Source organism: Rana temporaria, chromosome 11 (assembly GCF_905171775.1).
Source record: "Rana temporaria chromosome 11, aRanTem1.1, whole genome shotgun sequence".
Lineage (NCBI taxonomy): Eukaryota > Metazoa > Chordata > Amphibia > Anura > Ranidae > Rana > Rana temporaria.
Window position 1 is genome coordinate 113648524 of NC_053499.1, and position 17482 is coordinate 113666005.

Sequence of the window (17482 nt, forward strand, 5' to 3'; positions counted from 1 at the left end):
TGGGAATGTTTGACCATTCTTCCAGAAACGCATTTGTGAAGTCAGGCACTAATGTTGGACGAGAAGGCCTGGCTCGCAGACTCCGCTCTAATTCCTCCCAAAGGTGTTCTATCAGGTTGAGGTCAGGACTCTGTGCAGGCCAGTCACGTTCCTCTATACCAAACTCACTCCTACGGGTGAAGTTAGGCCTGGTACACACGATAGGATTGATCCGCGGATACGGTCCGCCGGACCGTATCCGCGGATAAATCCTCAGAGGATTTTGATCCGATGGAGTGTACACACCATCGGATCAAAATCCGCGCCGAATTCCCATCGCGGTGACGTGTCGCGCCGTCGCCGCGATGATGACGCGGCGACGTGCGCGACGCTGTCATATAAGGATATCCACGCATGCGTCGAATCATTTCGACGCATGCGAGGGATGGGTTCGGACGGATCGATCCGGTGAGTCTGTACAGACCACCGGATCGATCCGCTGGAGCCGATTCCAGCAGATAGATTTGTTAGCATGTCTACAAATTTTTATCTGCTGGAAATCGGAAATATCCGCGGATAAATATCCGCTGGAACGTACACACCAGGGGATCTATCCGCTGAAACCGATCCGCTGAGATTTTTCAGCGGATGGATCCTCTCGTGTGTATGGGGCCTAACTCTTTTAAGTCATCCTAATCACTCTAGAGTATAATAATGGGAAACAGTACTGACCATTGTAAGCTCCCCAGTCAGTGGAAAATGGTTTGTCTCAACCATCTAACTGCTACAGCTTGTTCTGTGGAAAAATAACAGACTCACTGGCTAGATCACAAGGTTAAAAAAAAAAGGTAAGAAAGCCAAATAATAAAACAAATGAATTGGTAAGCTGCAGTATAATTGTCATGGTCAGGGGTCAGGCTCGGACACCAGTAGCTATAACAGTAGAAATGCCCCCACTGACCAGTAGGATAAGTACAGCAGCAGGTCAACCTGGTAGATGGCACAAGCTCACCTGAGGTGGAGTCTAAGCACTAATTTGTGTTCCTAGAGCTTCTGACGGTGGAGATGGGTTTTGCTGCAGGTTAGTAGCAGGTCACGGTCCTCAGGATCACCCCACCAGCAGGTGAGAAAGCTGGGGTTCAGTAGCAGATATAGGACATAGAGATCAAGCAGACCTTAGTAAACAAGCCAAAGGTCAGTAACAAGTGGTAGCAAAGATACAGAGAGCAACAGGGGTGACGAGCTAAATATTGTCTGAAGAGAGCACAATAATCTGGCAAACCGGAAGTGCGATTTAAATCTTAAGCAGAGGTTAGCCCTCAAGTCTGTTTGGCTTTACTCTTACATAGTTACTGTACATAGTTGGTAAGGTTGAATAAAGATACTAATGCATCCAGTTCAATTTGTGCGTGTGTGGGACTACTGTTTTCCATATTCTTGTACATGGTGTTCACTAAAGCCTTATACACAGGATCAGACTTCCATCGGACAAATCCAAGGATTTTTGTCTGAAGGGCGTTGCCTGTGAACTTATTCTGCATACAGACGGCAGAACATTTTCAGCCAACATACATCAAACAATGTGGTTTTTCATCTCTTTACCGCCACCCTTTGGGCAACTTCTGCTATTGTTGTCTGATGTTTAGCATTGTTTCGGAGCATGCGTGTTTGTACTTTGGAATTTAGTCCGAAGGATTTGTGTACACATGATCGGATAATCACATTTGTTGTCGGACAATTTGAGAGCATGCACAGCCAACATTTGTTGTCTGAAATTCCGACAACAATTGTCTGATGGAGCATGCAGATGGTCGGATTATCCGACAAAACACGTCCATCGGACAATTGTTGTCAGAATATCCGATCGTGTGTACGGGCCTTAAAAAACACATCTAAAAGTTTTTTGAATTTATCTACACTCCCCTCTGACACCACTAACTGTGGAAGTGAGTTTTACATTCTTACCACTCTATAAATAAAGATTACCAATCTAAAGGCCCCTACACACGATCGGATATTCCGACAACAATTATCCGATGGCCGTGTTTTGTCGTATAATCCGACCGTATGTATGCTCCATCGAACAATTGTTGCCAGAATTTCCGACAACAAATGTTGGCTGTGCATATTCCCAAATTGTCTGACAACAAATGTGTTCCGTCGCATTATCCGATCGCGTGTACACAAGTCCGTCGGACAAAAATCCAAAGTACAAACACGCATTCTTCGAACCAATGCTAAACATCAGGCAACCATAGCAGAAGTTGCCCAAAGGGTGGCGGTAAAGAGCTGAAAAAACACGAAGTTTGGTGTATGTTGGCTGAAAAATTTCTGCCGTCTTTATGCAGAACAACTTCACGGACAACGTCCTTCAGGCAAAAATCCACGGATTTGTCCGATGGAAGTCCGATCCTGTGTATGAGGCTTTAGAGTAAAATAAGATTCCTGTATAATTCCTGAGTTTTAAGTTATCCCATGCTTTTATATTTTAGTCAGCAGATACCAACGAAGCAGCTTATTATACCTAAACCTAATCCAAAGGAAGCATCTCTGGCAATGGAACTGGTTTATGAACAGAAATGGTGGATTCACGGGGTGAAGATATAACCCATGTATACAGACATTTATGTTTCTTAAGTTATAAAACAGATTATAATATGCATCATATTGGTTACTACTTAAAGCACTGTATAAAGTGTTAAAAAGGAAAGAACAATTCTAAGGCCCTGTACACACGATCAGTCTAAACCGATTAAAACGGACTGAAGTTCAGTTTCATCGGTTAACCGATGAAGCTGACTGATGGTCTGATGCGCCTACACACCATCAGTTAAAAAAACGATCAAGTCCAACGCGGTGGCGTAAAACACAACGACGTGCTGAGAAAAATTAAGTTCAATGCTTCCAAGCATGCGTCGACTTGATTCTGAGCATACGCGGGTTTTGAACCGATGCTTTTGCGTACTAACCGTCGGTTTTGACCTATCGGTTAGGCGTCCATCCGTTCAATTTTAAAGCAAGTTCTAAATTTTTCGATAACGGACCGATGGGGCCCACACACGGTCGGTTTGGACCAATGAAACTGAACTTCAGTCTAAAACGGACTGATCGTGTGTACAGGGCCTTACATTTTCATTCATGTTTGAAAAAGTCTAAAACTTTGTTTTGAATCAAAATAAATGTCTTGAATATGTTTAAGTTTTTTTCCAGCATCTTTTTGAAGGCAGTAACAATATGTGGGTGGGTGGGCAGTTTGCAGGTCCAGTATTTACCAAACGTATCTGGTTACTGAATGGTGTGGATTAGAAATAAATCTGAGTAAACATGGATGGGCCATACAAAATCTGCCGAACAAAATCTATGATGAATAGAAAGTTTAAGAATGAACTTGTATGTGATGCATCTTCTGCATTTTATCATACACAAACGGAATAGTACTACAATTGTGTGGATAATGTGCAAGGAAGGGGAAATTCATACCAAGTGTTACTTTTCATGTTGGTCGTACATGCAACTACGTTGTATATGTACATACAATATAAGTTGTTTTGGTGAAAAATCTTATATACAGTGTGTATATAAATGTATATAAATATGTTGGGCCAGATTCACATAGGTTAGCAGGTCTTTAGATGCGCGTAACCTATGTGATTTAAGATCTGCCGCCGCAAGTTTTTGAGGCAAGTGGGTAAATCACAAAACACTTACCTCAAAACTTGCGGCGTCGTATCGTAAATCCTCCGGCGGAATTCAAATTCCGCGGCTAGGGGGAGTGTATTATTTAAATCAGGCGCGTCCCCGCGCTGATTTAACTGCGCATGTGCTGTCCGTGAATTTTCCCGCCGTGCATTGCTATCAATGACGTCGCTAGGACGTCATTGGTTTCGGCGTGAGCGTAACTTGCGTCCAGCGCTTTTGTGAATCGACGTACGCAAACGACGTTAAATTTCAAAATTTGACGCGGGAACGACGACCATACTTAGCATTGGCTGCGCCTCATAGAAGCAGGGGTAACTATACGCCGGGAAAACCCTTACGTAAACGGCGTAAAGTGACTGCGTCGGGCCCGCGTACGTTCGTGAATTGGCGTATCTCGCTGATTTACATATTCTTGGCGCAAATCAGCGAGAACGCCCCCAGCGGCCATTTTAAAATTGCAGTTAGGATCCGACGGTGTAAGTCACTTACACCTGTCGGATCTTAGGCATATCTATGCGTAACTGATTCCATGAATCAGTCGCATAGATACGACCGGCCGAACTCAGAGATACGACGGTGTATCAGGAGATACACCGTCGTATCTCTTTGAGAATCTGGCCCGTTTTCTATATAAATTGGTTGCTCTTATTGGGCTGCTTGTTTCCATCAAAAAGGTGTGTTCAATGTTTTTCTCTTGTGTCACACAATACATTTCAAGAAAGGGTTTATTCAAACCTACGTTTGATTGATCATTTATAATTACCGACAGTATATGGCCATAATTAGATCTTAAAGTGGTTTTATAGTCTTTTTTTTTTACTTTTACCTATAAAAAGCAGTTCCTGATAAAGACCCTAGCTGGGGGTTCCAGCTGCAAGCCTTGTTTGCTTGCCTATCTGGTAAGCGCATAATCAATTATTCATCCATTCACTGGTGGAGGATTCTATACTTGCTAGTCACGTTGTGTATGGGATTTAATATTTTTTCATTCAATATTTCACTCACGCGATGTGAATTTATACTACAAATTTTTTTGTTCATTGGACTTTATGGACATTATTTATATCAATTTATTTTTTACTCACTTATTTTCTTACTCACTTATGGTTTAGCGCAACTGATTTTTTCTTCTCTTATGTACATTGTGTGTATATCACAATTTTTGTTGCAGCTCACATATTTTTTGTTTGTTTAGTTAGTTAGCGCAGTATCATATTTTTCCTTTTTATTCTTGTATATACCCAGTTACTGCAGCTTTTTATTCACTATGGATGTTTTTGATTATAGGGCTTCCAAAAAGGTCGACACCTCAGGGGTCTTTGAGTCATACAAAGACGATGAGGGTGATCTAACCGGTATCTTTACCAGACTCAAAAATCTGACTATATCAGAAACCCACACTCAGTGGGATATAGCCTACTTAGAAACTTACTTTGAAGAAAACATGGTCCCACGCAGTCTCAGATGGGAAGTTGCACCTCAGAAGGGTGACACCCAGCTTGATGACTGGTTTAAATATTTCAATGATGCTGGGGTCAAATTTCTCTGTTTTTTGATTGCTAGGAAGCGTGTTAAACTCACCAGACTAGACGAGGAGATCAAAACCATTGCAGAGAAGCTTGTCCCCTTACGTGAGACCGTAGAGTATAAGGACAAATCACAGTCCCTTTCTAAATTTTTGGAGAAAGAGGAGAGAGATCAGAAAAATAAGAAAAAGAAAAAATATAACAGAGATCTCTCAGACTATCATATTGGAGAGGTTTTCTCTTGGCAAAAGAGAATTTTGGAGGTAAACAGGATCAGAAACGGGGAAGCCGAGATGGAAACTAATCAGTTGCGGACATCCGCTTCGGCTACCCATACTACTGAACCCCAACCTCTAATAAAGGGTCGCCCCTCTTTCCAGGGTGCCAGGAGAAGGGGTTCACATTCATCCCCCTTTAGGGCACCCAATCAAGGTAGGGGTGGTTCTTCACAGCCACACCCACAACCCCTTCCACCTAGGAATTCAAAACCATCACATGGCCCAGGTAAGGGTGGCAATCGGGGTAATTCTTATACCCATACTTATCCCAATCAGGGGCGCCCACCTCCAACCTACTCCCAAGCTTATCCACAATATATTAGTGGTCCACCACCCCCCCCCCCTTTTTTTCCTCCTTCTCAGGGTCCTCCTTATTTTCAACCTTCTAATTATGGTCATCATGCAGGCTTGAGTCAGTATAACCCTCCTAGCACACAAGATAAGGATTTCTCTTACCAGGTGGATACACAAAACCGCTTTTACCCCCTCCGAGACAAGGAGGGACCAATTGAATACTTTGGTAGGAATACTGTTAATTACCCATTACAAGGGAGCTTGTCTGAGGTTGTTAACATTGCCTACCCCCAGAACAGTGTGGGCTCCTCTGGTCCAACCCCCCAGCAGTGGGGTTTTCACAGGCCCAGTCAGGGCGTGAAACGTGCGGGCGACCCAGGAGAGGAGTCAGAGGAGGGAGAAGGGTACGAGTCAAAAAGGCAAAAGTTTTAGCAGGATCAGGAATCTATAATCTGAGTACTGTTGCCTTGAACCAAGCTGAGAAACTTATTTTAGATAAAGGCCTCAAATACGTTTTACCCCGAAAATTAAATAAATTTGAAACCTACATCGATATTCACAAATTTATACGTAAAGTACATATCAAGAGGTATATGATTTCCAATCCTATCCCCAATAATCAAAACCAATTGGGGGGTTTTGTGCATACCGGTTTATCCAATGCATCTTTATATAATCCTTCAACCACTATGGCTCCCGCCATAAAGGTTTTTAAAGATGCCCTCCTTAAAGATCTAGAACAACTTCCTGTTAAAAACAATAGAGTTGACCATGACCTTTTGGCTGGCCTTAATTCTTTGTGTGATAACAAGGATATTGTTATTCGGCCTGCCGATAAAGGCGGAGGGATTGTTGTCCTTAACCGATCTGATTACCTATTGGAAATGAATAGGATTTTAGGGGATCGTGACACCTATACCCCCTTGAAATCCGACCCTAAAAAGAATTATTCAGAACAACTTGAACGTATTGTGAAGAATGGCTTTAGGGAAGGTATCATTACCAAAAAGGAGAGGGCCTATTTGGTTCCTTTGGCTCCTAGAACGCCAATAATATACTACCTCTCCAAGGTCCATAAAAGCCAAACCTGCCCCCCGGGACGCCCCATAGTGAGTGGGATTGATTCCCTCACTTCCCGGGTGGGCAGGTATATTGACTTTTTTCTCCAGCCGTTGGTGGCAGCGATGCCATCACACCTTAAGGATTCCCGGCATACCATCAACATTCTGTCTAGCCTTAAACCATCTCCCAACGTATGGCTTGTCACTGCGGACGTTACATCATTATATACAATAATTCCGCATGACCTAGGCTTATTTGCCATGGAATACTATCTGAGGCGTGACTCTGGCCTGTTTGACGAACAAATCTGTTTCATCTTAGATCTGCTCCATTTTGCTGCCTCCAGAAACTACTTCTGGTTTCAGAACCAGTTTTACCGCCAAGACAGAGGTGTGGCGATGGGGGCTAAGTATGCCCCCAGTTTGGCCAACCTCTTTATGGCCTTATGGGAGGACGATGTCTATGTTAGCCAGACACCCCAGCTTAAGCTGTGGAGGAGGTACATTGACGACATCCTCCTCCTATGGGAGGGGTCTCTTCAAGATCTACAAGCCTTTATGGAGTTTCTAAACAACAACTCTAGGGGCATACATTTAGATTTTGAGGCTAGCCAATCCAGTATTAGTTTTTTGGATTTGAACTTTTCCATCTTGGATAATGAATTTGTCACATCTACTCATTTCAAAAAAACGGACCGCAATTCATATATTCCAGTTGACAGCTGTCATCACAAGTCCTGGTTACAGTCCGTTCCCAAGAGCCAATATCTGAGAATTAAGCGCAATTGTACTGATCATCAGGAGTTCCTGAATCAAAGTGGACTCTTGACTGAAAGGTTTCTAGAAAAAGGCTATTCATTAGGCCCGCTTATGGCTACTTTGGAGGAGGTTAAAGTACTGGATAGAGAAACTCTTCTTACCATGAAACCTCCCAAAGAAAATAATTTATCTATGGTTCCATTTCTTACTACCTTCTCGACTCAACATCACAGTGTAAAACAACTAGTTAAGAAACATTGGCATATCTTGAAAAACGATCCCATACTTGGGCCTGTCTTACCCTCTGTACCACAGGTCATCTTCAGAGGTGCTTCAGCACTGAGACATAGATTGGCCCCTAACGTTATTGAACCTCCTCCCCCAAGGATGACATTTTTGGATTCCTACACAGGATTTTATCAATGTAGGAACTGTCGGGTGTGCTCCCTTAATGGGTGCACACATAGACGGACCCATGTTTTCACTTCTACGTCCACCTCAGAGGAGCATAAGATTAAACCATTCATTACCTGTTCCACTGAGGGGGTAGTTTACTTGCTCCAATGCCCGTGCGGGCTGCAATACATCGGCAGAACCAAGAGACCCCTTTCGGTTAGGCTCAATGAGCATATTACGAACATACTTAATGGATTCGCCAACCATTCAGTGTCTAAACATTATTTACTATCACACAACAAAGACCCCTCTAAAACGTTTTTTTTGGGGATTGACAAATATACCCCACACTGGCGGGGGGGTTCTCTGGTTAGGAGTATTTCAAGACTTGAAATGGCTTGGATCCATAAGGTTAAATGCTACATCCCTCATGGACTGAACGTGGAGGTAGACGTTAATGCATTTATTAACAATTCTTAAATAATTTTCAAATATTCATAAATATTGTTGTTAAGGTGTTTTTATTTCATTTTTTAGGGCCTTTTTTTGTTGGTCTCTGTCCTATGTAAACTTGAGTCGAGCCCAACATAGGCTTTATATCTGTGGGCCTTTAATGGGGTGAGCCTCACTTTTATATATAATATGATTTATTATTATTATTTTCATTTTTCATCATCGATCGTATTTCCTCAAATTGATATATACCTCAAATGTTAGTTCCTGGCCAATAGGCGGTCTGGATTTTAGGGTGATGTCTGTAAATACTTGGTATGGCATTACCATATTGGGCCATTAAGGCTTTTTCTACCTGCCTTTACTGATTATTTTCTCTTTAATTAGTGCTTTGGCACATTTAAGGGGTTTTTTATATATATTTTTTGTCATCTGCAATTTAACTGCTAAATAAGAGCTTTTTTGATATTTACCCTTGTTAATCATTGTCCCTTAATTAACTTTTTGGTTTACCAAGGGGGATGTTCCTTCCTTCATCTATATACTTATTGCCAAAATAACTGACTAACAATCATTATAGTATGAAGGGGATTAATATATGTGGGGTTTTAAAAGATTTTTATAATACTTGGGAGATTTTTTGGTGTTTAGCCCTTATCAAATTAATATTGGGTAAGGTTCTTCTGCCCGGTTTTGGCCATAGTGGTTGGCTCGACTCGAGGTTGTTCACACTTCCTATGTTATATTTATTATTGTTTGGTTTTCTTGTGTTTCGGGTGCAGCACTGAGATTGCATCAGTCTCCGTGCGGTATCTGTTTACTATCCGTTTCGGTGTGGTTCATGGCTCCCGTGATTGGTTGATTCCTGTCACGTGATGCCATAGGTCTCGGTTCCACATCGAGGCTTGGTTTTAACTATGTGTATATAAGCGCGACACGTCATATCGTCGCCCGTTCCCCAGACGACCTCACATACTGACGAAACATACGTCGGGAGGAGGAGACTCTTTGACGTGCTGCGTCTTGGTCCCGGAGGACGGGCGTTTGTAGTAGCCGGCCGGCTCGATTTTTTACGCTGCTATTGATTGATTTTCATGTAAGTGCAACCTTTTTATTAAATTTTTATTATCTACGGTACATCACTATGTGGATTCATTTCTTTTTTGGTGACACACATCGCTGTGGCTGCTTGTGAGAGTATCCGACGCTTTGGCTGGTGAATTGGAGGCAATTTCTCTAAAGGCCCTGGCTGGGTTGGCCACAAGCTGTTTGTCTTTATGTGTCTGGTAAGAGTCCCCCCTATTTGGTGATACCTATCGGTGGTGGCTTTTCCTTGGTGTGCTACTATAATTTGAGTTTTATTTGCGGTACATCACTATATGAAATTTTTTTCATGTACCTTGGATTTCCATCTTATCCACACATTTGGAGGATCACCATCTAGAGTGTCAGCGGCAGTTCCTGATAAAGACCCTAGCTGGGGGTTCCAGCTGCAAGCCTTGTTTGCTTGCCTATCTGGTAAGCGCATAATCAATTATTCATCCATTCACTGGTGGAGGATTCTATACTTGCTAGTCACGTTGTGTATGGGATTTAATATTTTCTCATTCAATATTTCACTCACGCGATGTGAATTTATACTACAAATTTTTTTGTTCATTGGACTTTATGGACATTATTTATATCAATTTATTTTTTACTCACTTATTTTCTTACTCACTTATGGTTTAGCGCAACTGATTTTTTCTTCTCCTATAAAAAGGCTTACCTGTAGGTAATGAGCCGCTGAATGCAGCGGTGCATGCGCACAGGGGATTCTCGGGTTAACCCCCGGCTGACGACAGACCTTGCCGGCAAAAAGTCTCCTGTGCGCATGTGCGGGAGTGACGACATTGTGGCTCCAGCCTGGAGCCATGATACCCGGAAGACACGACGAGGGGAAATGTCATCTCCCTCGGCGTGGACTGGCAGAGGCCTCGTTCTAAGGTAAGTATTTCATAATGAGCTAGTATGCGGTGCATACTAGCTCATTATGCTTTTTCCTTTCAGGGTAGTGTGACGAACCCAGGACTATGTTTGCTGTCAATGCTTCCTCTGTCCAGAACCAGCACTATCCAAGACTCTTTAGCCCCCCCCCCCAGTCATTAGCCATACTTCAGTGTAGGGTAAAAACCAGCAGACTAATTTATTCGAGCACATGTTACACAGATATCCCACTTCAAGACACCTACCCCCACCCTTGGTAATAGGGGGGGGTTAAACTGTCCAATGACCCTAGACACACAGGTCAAGTGGGTTTAAACTTCTCATCAGTAAACAGTCTTATCAGCAGGGGGGCTGCTGGAGGAACACACACACACACACACACACATATACACACACACACACACACACACACACATATACACTGTTATTAAAAAGGAACACTTTTGAATCAGAACTCCTGGGATATTGATCTGGTCAGTTAAGTAGCAGAGGGGGGGGGGGGGGTGTATACAGAAAGGGGTTGTTAATTTCAATTAACAGCAAAGCAGCTGAAACTGATTAACAACAGGTGCACTAGATGGGCAACAATGAGAAGACCTCCAAAACAGGAAAGTTTTTGTTCAGGTGGATGTGTCTGACATTTTTTTACTCATCTGACTGTTTTTCACTAGTTTTGCATTTGGCTAGGGTCAGTGTCACTAATGGTAGCACAAGGCGATACTTGGACCCTATAAAGTTTGCACAGGCAGTGCAACTCCTCCAGGATGGCACATCAATACATGTCATTGCCAGAAGGTTTGCTGTGTCTCCCAGCACAGTCTCAAGAGCATGGAGAAGATTCCAGGAGACAGGCAGATACTCTATGAGAGCTGTAGAAGGTCCTTAACCCATCAGCAGGACCGTTATCTTGTCCTTTGTGCAAGGAGGAACAGGATGAGCACTGCTAGAGCCCTACAAAATGACCTCCAGCAGGCTACTGGTGTGAATGTCTCTGACCAACAATCAGAAACAGACTTCATTGGGTTGGCCTGAGGGCCAGACGTCCTCTGGTGTGCTCTGTGCTCACTGCCGGACACTGTGGAGCTCGATTGCATTTTCCATTGAACACCAGAATTAGCAGGTCCGCCACTGGTGCCCCATGCTTTTCACAAATGAGAGCAGGTTCACCCTCAGCATATGTGACAGACGTGAAAGGGTCTGGAGAAGCAGCGGAGAACTTTATGCTGCCTGTAAAATCGTTCAGCATGACCGGTTTGGTGGTGGGTCAGTGATGGTCTGGGAAGGCATATCCATGAAGGGACGCACAGACCTCTACAGGCTGCACAATGGCACCCTGACTGCCATTAGGTATCGGGATAAAATCCTTGGACCCATTGTCAGACCCTACGCTGGTGCAGTGGGTCCTGGGTTCCTCCTGGTGCATGACAATGCCCGGCCTCATGTGGCGAGAGCATGAAGCCAGTTCCTGGAGGATGAAGAAATTGATACCATTTAATGGCCCCCATGCTCACCTGACCTAAATCCAAAAAAAAAACCTCTGGGACATTATGTTTCGGTCCATCCGGTGCCGCCAGGTTGCACCTCAGTCTGTTCAGGAGCTCAGTGATGCTCTGGTCCAGATCTGGGAGGAAATACTCCAGGACACCATCCGTTGTCTCATTAGGAGCATGCCCTGATGTTGTCAGGCATGCATACAAGCATTTGGGGACCATACAAACTACTGAGGACCATTTTGAGCAAAATGGACTAGCTTGCTGCATAATTTTTTCACTTTGATTTTCGGGGTGTCTTTGAATTCAGCCCTCTGTAGGTGGATAATTTTCATTTCCATCAAATGATGTGCCATCCTTTCATTCCCAATACATTCCCCAGTCCATATCAGTATAGATATCCAGCATGAGATTTTTGCCCGTTGAGATCTGTTTTCAAAGTGTTCCTTTAATTTTTTTGAGCAGTGTGTGTATGTGTGTATATATATATATATATATATATATATATATATATATATATATATATGTATAGCGCTGGCCTTCCAATGATTCGGGCGCTATTGTAAATTTAGGGGTGTCTGAGCCAATAATTGGGCTCAGACTTTACTAATTCTATGTAAATTAGCCTCTGTTCTGGCTGTGGTTGTGATCGGTAGAAATTTCCACTATTGCCTGTAGGTGGCGTTACCAGCTCAGGCCCATGTTGGAACTCGGGCAAACCATGGTATGTTGAGTGACCCTTCTCGGCAGCAGCCCAGTGGGAGTGGTGCCCCGCTGTGCTTGCTGGGAAGGGATACTTAAGGGGCAGACACTGTTTTTCGGGGTCCTTTGCCTCATGACCCTCCTGGCGCGAGGTGCGTGTGTGATTTCAGCCCAGGGACCACGTTGGTTCGAGGCTGTGCTCCTATCGTGTAGGCCCAGCTATGCTGGCTGGGGCCTATGGCTCTAGATGGAATCCCAAGCTGTCCATCCAAGTGGGGGAAGCTTTTTAATGAAGGAAACAGGGGGAGAACCTGCCCTGGAGGAGACCAAGCAAGGCAAGCTGATGTCTCGGGAAAGGCCTAGTGACCTCGTTAACTAAAGGGATCCAATACACAATTTGTCTTACGGTCCGCCGGGTCAGCATAAAGGCTCTTTTGCTGTAAGACAGAAAGTTCAGGACTAATGCTGCGTACACACGATCATTTTTCGGCATGAAAAAAACGTTGTTTTTCGGCATGTAGACAAAACGTTGTTTTTTTCCAACTTCATCATTAAAACGACGTTGCCCACACACGATCGTTTAAAAAAAATGCTCTAGCAAAGCGCGGTGACGTACAACACGTACGACGGCACTATAAAGGGGAAGTTCCATGCGGATGACGCCACCCTAGGCGCTGCTTTAGCGAATTTCCTGTTAGTAAAAGACGATTCACGCTTTTTTGTCTGTTACAGCGTGATGAATGTGCTTACTCCATTACGAACGGTAGTTTTACCAGTCTCATAACTTGCTTCTGAGCATGCGCAGGTTTTTAACGTTGTTTTAGCCCACACGATCATTTTTTACAACCCGAAAAACAACATAGTTTAAAACGTAGTTAAAAAAATGCCACATGTTCAGAAAAAAAAAATTGTCGTTTTTCAGAACCCGAAAAATTATGTGAACACACGATCATTTTAAATTACATTTTTTTAAAACTTCATTTTTTTCATGCCGAAAAATGATCGTGTGTACGCGGCATAAAATCCTGTGGCAGAGGATTCCCTGACTATCCATCTTGTGCTTTCAAACGGTCTGTGGCAGAGACTGTTTCTATACTGTCTATGCATCATCCTGGCTGCTAGGCCATGTGAGAGGGGTCTATCCGGGTGAGCAATACCCACTCAGGAGTGAGTGGCGAACATTGGAACTTTGAATACTTTTTGTGCATTCTGTAACATGTACCTAAACCTTCCCCTTCTCTCTATACTCTTTGCTTCCTTCACAAGTTTATGCATCAAAAATTAAGCCTGATGCCGCGTACACATGATCATTTTTCGCCATCAAAAAAACGAAGTTTTTAGGCATGTAGAAAAAACTTTGTTTTTTTCCAACCTTATCATTAAAACGACGTTGCCCACACATGATCGTTTTTAAAAATTGCTCTAGCAAAGCGCGGTGAGTGACGTACAACACGTACGACGGCACTATAAAGAGGAAGTTCCATGCGGATGACGCCAGCCTTTGGGCTGCTTTAGCTTATTTCCTGTTTGTAAAAGACGATTTGCGCTTTTCTGTCTGTTACAGCGTGATGAATGTGCTTACTCCATTACGAATGGAAGTTTTACCAGAACGAGCGCTCCCGTCTCAGAACTTGCTTCTGAGCATGCGCGGGTTTTTAACATCGTTTTAGCCCACACACGATCATTTTTTACAACCCGAAAAAGACATAGTTTAAAACGTTGTTAAAAAATGCAGCATGGTCGGAAAAAAATGTTGTTTTTCAGAAACCGAAAAATAATGTGAAGCCCACACACGATCATTTTAAATTACATGCCGAAAAATGATCGTGTGTACGCGGCATGACAGTTGAAGGTTTTACATCTTGTGTGGACATTGAAATTTTCTACAGACTTTCTCCCCTGGACAACGAACTTAGAGGTAACGTGCAAAACCCAAATCTAAACCAGCAGCTTCTTCGGGGGTAGTGCTATATATATATATATATTGTAGCAGAGCGTCCCAGAGAGAGCCTGGGAAAGTCCTGTTCGGGGTTCACACCTCTCCCAGGCTCCTCTCGTATACATTCAGGGATCTCTGAGCTCTGATCCAGTATGGGGGTTGGCCCTCTCCCCCAGGCCAATTTAAGCTCACCTGTGCAGACAGTCTTTGCTCTGCCCTGGGACACACAGATGATAGTGTTGGTCTGTGAGAGCAAAGAGGTTGGTAAACAAAACTGTTAAGCAATCTATGTGGAGGCTGACAAGCTGTAGGTTTGTTCAGCCTGGTAGTGAGGGGGTGCATATTGTATAGTTAGAGCCAGGACACGGCTAGGCTTTTGTTTAATTACTTTTGTTTTGCTTTTCTGCACACTGTACAGCACCTGTAAAAAGACTTTGTATATAGCACCAATAAACACCCCACTGTTTGTCACTTATATTATGGACTTGGTATCTGTGCCTGCTCATCCCAGGGAGCGTTTGTACCTGCTACCTATCCCCCAGCTTACAATATATATATATATATATATATATATATATATATATATATATATATATTGTAAGATTGGGGTTATTAGACTCCAGCGATAGATGCGTTTTCCAGTGAGTACGCCAATCCAGAACTGACTTTTTAAGGGTCTGGTAGCCCACTTTTTTTTCCACCATTCCTGTATCTTGTCAACTCAACAGTTTAGCCTTCTGGCTGTCACACTTACCATCCGGCTGTTTCAGGCCTTTAGCCTAGGCCCCCGTTTTGTTCCTTAGAACACCCAGTTTCCTAGAGATAAGCTCAAACCTCGCTTACTCCTGTCAGCATCTTGCTGCTCCATCATTAGTGACATCTGCCTCCTGCAGACATGCACACACACAGCTTCTGACTCCACTCAGAGTGATTTTGGGAATCCACCTGATTCCCGGGACAGACTCCCTGTCTGTAGGGTGGGGGCCCTGAGCTATAGTCAGGTCATAACTAAATAGCTGAACACACAGCTGTGTAATTAGTGTGTCTTTCTCTCCAACATATGGCGTAAACCAGCAATCTTTCCCATAGCACAGAGTCTCACCTTCACATATCCTCCCCTCCTGTTTCGAACCGGAGGGAGGAACACATAGACCCATCATCAGAAATGGGACACCAATGTGCCAGCCATTGGCTGCGTAGGCCCATTTTTTCCGGGTATGTTTCCACCAACACTTCACCGTGGCGCCTCTGTGCCAACTATCAGCAGCAGGAATCCTAACCTGCCCAACCTTTTCTCTAAAGGGGCACTCCACCCACATCTTCTTCCGGTTGTGCTTCCACCAGCACTCCTTTCTGAACCGTGGGCTCCCACTAATCTCTCTATCCCTTCTACCTTCTGGCCTCAAGATCCTTCTTCTTCCTCCCACAGACCTACTCTCCTGGGACTGTTGGGGACCTACTTCCATAAAATCTGTCAGGGACTGACCGCTCTCAATACCTGACGTAACATTACCCAACAACATTTGTTTCTGAGGTTCACTAACCCCTATGTGGTTACCTTTGGCAACCAAACCATCTGAGATCAACACCACACCCTTCTGTTCAACCTCACTAGCAATGTTCCACAAAGGGTTACTCAACTCAACACTGTCACCGGGGCCTCTTGTCCTCTTGTTTGCTAGGACAATGTCTATGGAGGGATCACCCACAGGCAAGCAGTTACTCCCTATGGGACATTCCCGCAGTTTCACATCGCCCCTTGTTGTCCAACACTCCAATAGCAATTGTTCTACCAACTCACATCACACCAATCTTTTTATCTCGCTATCCATTACCCCATCATCCTGAAGCTCAACATTCCTCATCTCTTTTGCTGTGAACAAAACCTCTGCTATGTATGCGCCCTTTTCAGATCCTTCCAATGGGAGAGGGTTAACTTCTGCAAAAGCCAACGCACCTGTGCCTACCGGCCCGGCAGTCTCTCCCTTTAGCACAGCAGAAATTGTGTCCACTTCACTGTTACCCACTGAGCCTTCTTTCAATATAGCCAACAAACTTATGGCCCATCTGTCCCAGTCTACTTTCTCTGTGCTCCCATCAGAGGTACTATGCAGTACGGCTCCAACTGCCAAAGGAGACACAGAACAGAGTGGCTTCACTGCAAACACATTTTTAAACAAAGCAGGCTACAATAACATAACTTCACCACTTTGCTCGGGTGGCGCTTCATTAAACTCATGCAGACTTTTTCTGCCAGCAGTGACAGACCGTAGTAACCCATTATCACTACAAGTAATTTTAAACATTTGAGTTTTACCATTTTTCTCATCACCAAGGTCAATTACCCTCTTATCCATCAGGGTGGCACCACAGTTTTCCCAGGCAACTCCTGGCTTCCTGGAGGTTTCTAAGGACAGCTCTGCAGCCTTATCTACGGTTGCTAAGGGGAATCGCATATCCTGCTTAGCGATCACCCCTACCTCATTAAGCATCACATCACCATAAGTACATGTATCATCAGCAATATCTTCATCATCAGCATTCATAAACATAGCAGTTTTATAATCTCTATCAGATTGACTTTTGTCAGAATGCATAGCACCCTGCATGCCACTCAACACATCACCCTTCCTCTCCAAAGGAATTATTTTTCCCACTAGGGTAGCTTCACAGTTGTCCTGGGAAACCACTTGTCTTACCAATACAGGCTCCTTGGCGGTTTCCCTTGGCAACTCCGCAGCAGCTGTCTCTATCGCTAGGGAACATGGCACACCAACTGTTTTGGTCACCCCTAACAAATCTCTCCCAGCACCCTGCTGGATTACCTTAGGTGCACCCAGAGTCCATATGTCCTTTTCAGACTTTGACCTTGCTGCAAGGAGGGTTTTAACCTGTGTCTCCCCACTGATCTGGGTAACAC

At 43.9% G+C, this 17482-nt stretch overlaps 1 protein-coding gene across 6 annotated transcripts in view; it reads left to right on the forward strand.

The window, feature by feature from the left end:
* Positions 1–17482, forward strand: part of LOC120917509 (transmembrane protein 272-like) — a 165516-nt gene that overhangs the window by 60861 nt on the left and 87173 nt on the right. For 3 of the 6 annotated variants that reach the window (XM_040328851.1, XM_040328852.1, XM_040328853.1), the window contains one exon: positions 2472–2771. The exons of the other annotated variants lie outside the window; for them this stretch is intronic. In XM_040328851.1, coding sequence (XP_040184785.1) covers positions 2472–2507 — 36 coding nt within the window. In that variant the 3' untranslated portion in view covers positions 2508–2771. Of the gene's footprint in view, positions 1–2471; positions 2772–17482 lie in introns of those variants that run through there. 6 annotated transcript variants of the gene reach the window in all.